The sequence below is a fragment of the Coenobita brevimanus genome, chromosome 108 (genome assembly GCF_032717465.1).
Source record: "Coenobita brevimanus isolate Jiangsu-jjx chromosome 108, ASM3271746v2, whole genome shotgun sequence".
Taxonomy (NCBI): domain Eukaryota; kingdom Metazoa; phylum Arthropoda; class Malacostraca; order Decapoda; family Coenobitidae; genus Coenobita; species Coenobita brevimanus.
Window position 1 is genome coordinate 11,332,311 of NC_137061.1, and position 9,263 is coordinate 11,341,573.

Below are 9,263 nucleotides of genomic sequence, written 5' to 3' on the forward strand. Positions count from 1 at the left end.
TATCTGTACCACGCTGACCGCACTACTGACAACTTCCACTCCTATCTCACTGCAGCCAGGTCCTCCCATGACCTCAAACACAGTGTTCGCCAGGAGTATTGGCATGACTTTCTCCAGCATACTAACGCACACACTCCCCAATCTAAAGTTTGGCGGCTTGTTAACAGAGTTGTTCAGTCACGTGAGTCCCTTTCCCCTCCTCTCCACCATAATCCTGTGGCATGTGCCAACAACTTAGTTGACAAACAGTCCACTCAATCTCAGCTGACATCCCTGCCACCCCCCATCAAAGCTCGCCTCACGGCTGCAAGCGGAAACAGGCTACCACGTATTGCAGAGGCTCGCTCCACGCCCTCTCCTCTCGATGATCACTCCATCACCGGTGATGAGTTGTGCCTTGCACTATTGCAAGACATGGCAACTACCCCCGGTGATGACGAGATCACTTACGCCATATTGAGACTCATTGCCCAAGTCCCTGGCAATCCCTTACACTCACTGTTCAACCTGAGTCTTTCTGAAGGTAGTCTCCTTGCAAAATGGACCCATAGCACCATGATCCCCATCCCTAATCCTAATTCCTCTGATTTCCGTCCCATTTCCCTAACTTCCTGCATCTGCAAAGTCCTCGAGAGAATTCTTTTAGCAAGGCTCTGCAGTCTTCTTCAGGACCAGCTCTCTCTCCATCTTTTTGGTTTCCTCCCAGGCCAAAGTTCACAACATTGCCTTGCAGAATTACTCAATCACCTCACATCCTCCTCCTGTACAGCCTTAACTGACCTCAAAGCTGCATTCAATGACGCAAGCTGCGACGTCATCCTTGATGAACTAGCCCATCTGGGTGTCTCTGGCCACCTGTTCTGCTGGCTGGAAAGCTACCTGTCTCATTGCCACACTTGGGTTCTGTTTTGTGGGGCGGTTAGTGCTTGCCAACCCTACAATCTTGGCACACCTTAGGGTGGGTTACTTAGTCCCTTTCTCTTCAGTATTCTCATGAATAAACTCCTCCGTCTTTACAAGTAGGTCCTATCCCTGACTCCTCTCTGATCCTAACCTATGCTGGTGATATCTGCATCCACTCCCCTTTTCCTGTAACTCTTCAACGTCTCCTAGTTAAGTTTGGTCAGGCTGCATCTGCTTGTGGGTTGATTATCAACACTGCCAAAACCATACTTTACTCGATCCTTCACTCATAGGTTTGCTAGCACAACCATAACCCTCCTCGGTTCTCATCTTGAGGTAGTACACGATTATACACACCTCGAAATTCCTCTCTCTTCTCTCTTTAACCCCTCTCAATATGTCTCCACTATCTGCACTCGCCTCCACCGCAGACTTAAACTCCTTGGCATGCTCACTTGTGACTCGCATGGTGTTAGCATCCCCGTCGCTCGATCATTTTACGTGTCATATATTCGCTTCCTTCCTGATTATCATGCTATCCCTCTCTCTCTCTTGTCCCCCCACCACAGCTCCGACGACTTGAAGTGGTACAAAATCGTGTGATGTGTCTCATTCTTCGCTGCCCCAGGTCTGCCTGGGGCTTCCTGAACTCCATCTGTGTCCCACCACTGCTTCCTGAACTCCATCTGTGTCCCACCACTGATCACATCCATATGCTTGGAATCTGCTTTACCACACAATGTCTGAGCACATTCCGTCTCCTGCTCCAGCCTTTTCCTCCCGACCAGTTGACATTCTCTTAGATTCCACTCACGTAGTCCGGATCCGGGACACTCACGTGCCAGGCCTGGCATCCTGGCTAAAAAGAATTCGTTCGACACTCAACTGTCCTCTCCAGCTTTCGGTGGCTGGACGTTTCGGCCACGGATGTTTGGGCCACGGACGTTTTGACCGTGGGCCACCAACCTTGAACGTTTTGGCCACAGAAGGTAGGACATTTGGGCCACCGGACAAAAAAATGAAAAACCAAGAATTTTCTTTACAATAGCATTTTATATTATTTCACAGTTTACTATTTACATATATTAAAAAGGTTGATCCAAGTAAACAATAGCACAGGTGAAATTGATTTTATGGCTACACGTTGGGCTGTCCACCTCGAAGGTTGTGGCTGATGCCATGAAGGAATTCTGGGATTGTCTTCTTGCCCTCTTTCAGGTCGACCACAAGGTTGTGGAAGCTCGTCTGGAGTTCCTGGTACGCCTTCTTCCCACGCTTGGCAGGGCGAAACCCACGTTCCTCCTGGAACAGGATTCCATCCACTGTGGCAGTGTCTGCATGCAGACACTCGATAAGTTTCCACACAATGGACTTGGTGTGTCCCTATCTATCTATATACCTAGGCTGCTTCCCCCAAGGAAAGGGAGGTAGCCGAGACAGGACGACACACTCCCCATTTACTCATCCATTCAAACACATTCATTTGCATCTTAGCCCCAGTGGGGAGAACGGACAGATCCTCACCGCACGACACCACACAAGGGTCAACTGCGTAATGCAATCAGTGACATCTGCAGCAGGGCCCGACAGCAGAACTGGTTTAATCCCTAATGCGCGGCCAATGGACAGCCGACCCCCCCCCCCTGGGTGGCGGGGTTCGATCGCGGTCTGAGTACCCGTAGGAAAATATTTGCCAAAAATCAGAGATTAACCCAAGAACATTATACTTGGTATGGCAGATAGTACTTACATTCAGCTTTCTCCAGAGACAGGTGTTGAGCCTTTGTGGACTACCCAAGGACTTGTGGAGACTTGCAAAGTTGGGTAACAAAATCTTCACTTTCACACCTCCAGCAACCCGGTTTCCCCTCTACCACAGCCTCATTCTGTCACAGTAAACCTTATACTACAACGTACAGGTAGTTTGGAATCCGTATTTGTACAATAAGCACTGAAAATAAGGCAAAAATCAACGAAGTTTACGGCCGACGGTCTTCCCGTCACTCAACAAACATTTCCATTTTCACAGCTAAAAACACGTATACTACATTATTTTCAATCATATTACTTCCCAAAAGATCACCGCAGCGTGCTTTTTATTCTGCCTTACGCCCGTCACTTTATTCTCGTTCCTGTCGGCCGCTCGCACTGACTCGGAAGAGCTAGAACTCACCATAATGTCACTTTGAAAGCCTGCGGTAAACTGACGCTAAACAGGGGCAAACCGTGCGAAAAAAAGCTAGTGTGACAACTGGGGAAACGAGTTCCCTATTAGCATAAACTGCTTGTGAGAGGAGAGCGCAGATTTACAGTTCTGAGCAGTCAGAGCGCTGCCATGTATCACAGCCAGGCTGGCCGGGGCGTGGTGGGGGGGGAGGGGGGGAAAAACGCGATACTTGGCAACAACGGAGGTCCGTAGTACAAAGGTAAAGTATGCTAATTGTGGCTAAAGGGTGGTGGTACTGATAGACAATACCAGCTGGAACATCCTTGCCCGCGTTTATTCAAAATTAACTCGAATCGCAAACGCAACACTCCGCCGTTATGTCCTTTTCAGCGAGCGTCGCAAATGCGATGCTCCGCATTTTAGGGGTTAACCCTGCGACATCATAACAGACCCATCCCCTTACCCGTACCTGACCTGACTAGCTGATCAGACCAAATGCGGGAGAATATTCCCTCAGGGATGCGTCATCACTTAATCATTCACAATTTCTCTCCATTTATTTCTGTCACGCACAGCCACTCTTCCTTGCTCAACAGACATGCCTCTCACATCCAGCGCTCTCTTCACACTGTCCATCCATCCTATTCGTGGTCTTCCTCTCAGCCTTACACCTCTCACATCAGATCTAGTTATCTTTTTCACCAATCGCTCATTATCCATTCTCTCCATATGCCCAAACCATCGCAACACCCTCTGCTCAACTCTACCAGCCATCTCCCGAACAACTCCAGTTCTCCTTCACACTTCATGATTTTGCACTCGATCCATACGCATCACTCCACACATACTCCTCAGATACCTCATCTCCATTACATTCAAACTTTTCCTCTCTGCTACACCCATATTCCATGTTTCAGCCCCATATAACACAGTCGGTACCACAACACCCTCATACAGCCTTCTCTTTTCATCCATTCTAAGCGAACGACATCTAAACACTTGTTTCATTCCTCCCAGCACCTTTCCTACTTCATTTATTCTAAACTTCACTTCTGCATCTATTATTCTATCCACAGCAACATGTGACCCTAGATATTTAAAACACTCTACCTCCTCAAGCAACTCGCCATTCAAAACTATATTCATCCTCCTACCATCTACCAACCTCGTACACTTCATCACTTTACTCTTATTCTTATTTACTTTCAATTTCCTCCTTTCACACACCCTTCCAAACTCCTCTATCAACTGTCTCAATCTCTTCCCTGAATCAGCCACCAGTGCAGTGTCATCTGCAAACAGCAGTTGCTTCAGATTCCATTCTCCACCATCAACATTCACGAGACTCAGACCTCCACCTAAAACTCTTGCATTCACCTCCCTTACAACACCATCCATGTAAATATTAAACAATCCAGGCAACATCACATATCCCTGTCGCAGCCCCACTCTCACGGGACACCAATCACTCACAGCATTACCCACTCTTACACACGCTCTACTATTTACATAAAAATTTTCACCCCTTTTAGTAACCTACCATCAAGTCCATACAATCTTAAAACAGTCCACAAAGCCTCCCTATCAATTCTATCATATGCTTTCTCTAAATCCATAAATGCCCAAAACACATCCTTGCCTTTCGCTAAATACTTTTCACACACTTGTCCTACAGCAAACAACTGATCCAAGCATCCCCTCCCTCTCTTAAAACCACACTCCTCATCACCAATCACTCCCTCTGTACCCTCTCTGACTCTCATAATTAACACTCTGACGTGTCCCACAAGATGGAAAAACTTCTTGTTCCACCTCTTGCAGATATTGTTGGTTCTGGGCTGGTTGTTGAGGGTGACTTGGTGCATATTCCACTTCTCAGATGGGAACATTGGTGGCGTGCGGCATAGACAGACTGGCTTTATGCATCCTGGCCTGGAGGTGACATCCCGGCAATGATGGAGTTGGCCTGAGATGTAGGTGGAGTCGAAGTACTCCAGGAGTGCAGCAGCCTCCTCAGGCATGGTAGAACAAAGATGCACCATGCCATCGTCTACATCCTTTGGGGGCAGGAAGGCGGGGACATCCACCTTACCACAGAACAGGCAGAACTCATCGTTGGACTCATAGAAGTTCTTGAGACCCAGGTGCTGGATCTGCCCCTAGATGGACTGGCTCAGGTGGTAGAATCAGAACCGCACCTGGACCTGCTCCCTGAACACCACACGAAGAGCCAGCTCCACAGGCCTCTCGAAGTCGATGATGACTGTGCTGGGATCACAGCCACTCACCCCGAGGACCCTGAAGATCCACTTGTAGCTGGTTTGTGTCTTGCGTTCCAGCAAGACATACACCGGAGGAAGGTAGACTCTGTTGACTCGACCCTGGATGACATAGAGCTGGGTGAAGAGTCTTGGTGCTACCGAAAACATGCCATCCATGCACCAGTCTTCATAGCCTGCTAGCAGCTCCATATGACTGGGGCAGTTGAAGATGATGATACGGTCATCTCCCTTCGACCTGTTGTCGTAGTGGAGGTGGGATGCCCAGTCACTGGTGACCTCCAACTCTTGAAGAAACTGTAGATCCTTTCGACGGTGCACAGCCCAGATGTGACGAAGGACATGCTTGCAGGAATTGGACCTTGGTATGCATGCCTTGACATCCTCTGGCAGTGCTGCAACAGCGAAAGTGAGGATCTGGTTGGGTTGATCATTGGTGCTGGCAGCCTTCCTCTTCATAGCCGGACAAGCCTGCTCTACTTGGCATCATACTGTGTCAGAAAGGTGGGCTATGCACTGACGCAACTTTAGGTTCACTGAGACTCTTGGTGGTCTTCAGGATAGCAGGGCACTTGAGGGGTTCACTGAGACTCTTGGTGGTCTTCAGGATAGCAGGGCACTTGAGGGTGGACCACTTGACACATCGCCAAATGATCTCATCAACTGACCTGGCAACATGCATGTTGGTGTACATGAAGCAATACATCCAGATCTTCTGATCGCCTCACAATGGATGTGATGACCTCGACCTCAGTTGACATAGTTGCGTAGCAGATGAAATGCAGAAAAACACAGTGACGGCTACCGCTGTGCACCGTAGTTCCCACCAGACTCCCTCCTTTTCACTTCTCACTTCAACTTCCTTCTAGTTTAACACAAACAACCCTCCCATCATACAAACAACTGCAAACCGAAGCTTCACTCTTCTCTGTCCCACCCAGCCACATAAGCAGTACAAAATATATGCAAAAGACCTTAAAAAAACAAATTACGAAATATAAAACAAAAAAACATAAAAAAAACAAAATAATGTTCGTGGGCCAAACGTCCATTTTTGGTAATCCCCGTGGCCAAAACGTCTTAGGTTGATAGCCCATGGCCAAAACGTCCGTGGCAGAACGTCCTACATCCCAAGCTTTCTGGCCTTGATCCTGCCAGTGTCTGATCTTGTCATTCCCATCTCTACTGACCCTTTGCCCCCTACCTGGACACGTACGACTCCTGCCGTGTACTACACTGCATCTGCCACTGCTTCTGTCTGTTTACCCTCACAGCTTTCCATCACTGAAACTCTAACTCCATATCCCGCACCTACCCTTCCCACCCTATTCACGTCTACACTGACGGTTCTGTCCTCGCTAACGGCCAGGCGGGAGCTGCTTGCATTGCCTTTACTAACTCTGCTTCTCCCGTCTTCTTCACCTCACACCGTCTTCCCAGCTGGGCCAGCAGTACCCAGTGTGAACTATCTGCTATGCACTCTCCCCTTGACTTCTTATCTCTCATCACCTACCAGGTCTCATCATCAGCGATTACCAAGCTGCCCTTGCCCTAATTCGTACCCCCCTCCCCGACTCCTCTCCCCTCTCTCCGCCTTCCTCTACTCCCTCCTCCATCAGGCTCATGCTCTTAGTCTCAGGGTTTTTTTTTATTTGGATCCCAGGCTATGTTGGTCATATCCGCCACGACCAGGCAGATCGCCTGGTCTGAGCTGCCAATAACTTCCCCCTAGCTGCCATCCATCTCCCTATGTCCACGACAGTTGTCCGGAGAATCCCTCTCGAGGAGTCCAGGGAGAACCTAGCCCTGCACCGATGCTGGACCTAGCCCTGCGTACCGATTTTGAATGTCCCACTAGTGTCACCATCCAGCACTATGACACCTACCGTGGCGTGAGACACACCCATGGCATGCACCTCACCCTCACCCGCTGCTGTGATGTGGCCTTCGCTTGCATTCGCCATGAGTTTCGCTTCCCAGGGGAAATCACCGGAAAACCGACCGCCAACAGGCCATGTAAATTCTGTCACAATCCCATGGATGAAGCACTGTGTCATCACATCGTTAACTGCCCAGTTATTGTCCCCTTCAGACCCCCAAGACTCTTGTTTTCTGCTTTGTGTACCTACTTCATCACACATCTTGATGTATGCAAAGACATTCTCACCCTTCACCCCGACTTCCTTTCATTGTAATGCCCTGGCGCTGGGACAATGATGGGACCTTTTGTTTTATATATATATATATATATATATATATATATATATATATATATATATATAATGTATGTATGTATATTTATATATATATACATATATGTACATACATATATATATATGTGTATATATTGTTACATAGCCTATAATTTCATCATCCTTTGTGTAATTCTAACGTACAGTATGCTGCATGTTTGATCACGAGCATGTTCTACCTCACTCCCCCCTTCCTCCCTTATAGTAGAGTAAGTCGTTCTTTCTGTTGTTCAGAGCAGGAGTGTCAACTCTTTCTCCCCACTGGCTTCATCTGCGCGTCCTTCTTACAAGTTGTATCAAGCTCTGCCGGCCCCTATATGATGAGCTCAGTCTCTGCATTAATGGCCACTTAGATCTACTCCTCATTTTGCTCACATCTCTGTCCTCCCCTGTACAGTTGTTATTATTGTGAGTGCTCAGGAGGTCTCCAACCATCTAGCAGCTGTGTAATTTGAGTATAAGTGTTATTACATTTTTTCTTGTACTGTATAGCATAAGGTGTTAATTCGTAGGCCTAGTGAGGTTTTTGTGATTCATGTGCTTTAGGTGTCAGCCATTATTAATAATATTTTGTATCTGTAATAATATATCTTGCATTCACTGAGTATTATCTGGTTTTCTCATTTTATCAAGGCTGACTTAGATAAATTTACTCTTGCTAATTTCGTGTTAATAGAGGCTATTGCAGTTAACCATATATTTAACCTGTTTTTGCCATTACATTATCCTTATGAGTCCTGAATGTTTTGTTGTTAGTTTGAGCATTAAACTTTAACTTGTAATTTTACCTAAATCTTTTGTTTTGAACCTGGAACTTTGCGGGACAGTTTTCTCTGTTCCGTAACATAAATTTGGCGACCTCTTATCAGGATATTCAGGATATTATCATAAGGATATTGCTTGATATTTTGTGACTGTGATTTATTCATGATGTCTAGTATTACTACGCTTGATGAAGCCAAAGATTTTTTGTCAAATGTGCAAACAGTGTGTGATGTAGAAAACAGAACAAAGAATGAACTTAAGCTTGTTGCTCAACAATTGGGAATTGCTGTTCGCTCTCATCATTCTAAAGATCAAATTGTTGACATGATTAATGAAAGCTTGTTTAATGTAACTCCTCCAAATGAGCAAACGCAGATTGAATTAGCTAAGTTACAGCTAGCCCTGCAGGAGGCTCGTACTAAGGAGGCTGAATTTCAGGCAAATGCTCGTATTCAGGAGGCACAGGTACAGGCTCAGGCACAAATTGAACTTGCTAGGATTCAGGCAGACCATGAGTATCGCATGAAACAAGGTGGAACTGGATCATCTAGCTCTGATGATTTTGATGTGGCTAAAAACGTTTAACTTGTCCCTCCTTTTAATGAACCTGATTTAACAAAGTATTTTCAGTTGTTTGAGAGGGTAGCTACAGATTTTAATTGGCCCAAAAAGTATTGGCCAGTACTCCTTCAAACTGTTCTCACCGGTAAAGCTCAAGTAACTTATGCATCTTTGCCTCAGGATCAATCTGATAATTATGATGTAGTTAAGAGCTTGATTCTTAAGGCCTATGAGCTTGTTCCTGAAGCCTATAGAGTAAAATTTAGGACAACTTATAAGCATGATAAGCAATCCCATGTTGAGTATGCAAAAATCAAAGAAGATCTGTTAGAGCAG

At 46.5% G+C, this 9,263-nt stretch overlaps 1 protein-coding gene across 1 annotated transcript; it reads right to left on the reverse strand.

The window, feature by feature from the left end:
• Nucleotides 1-2,040: 2,040 nt before the first annotated feature.
• On the reverse strand, nt 2,041-5,808 carry LOC145417005 (uncharacterized). The gene is given in 2 exon segments (XM_080285854.1): nt 2,041-2,237; nt 4,818-5,808. Coding segments are annotated over 2 exon segments (1,188 nt in total).
• Between the last annotated feature and the right edge of the window lie 3,455 nt (nt 5,809-9,263).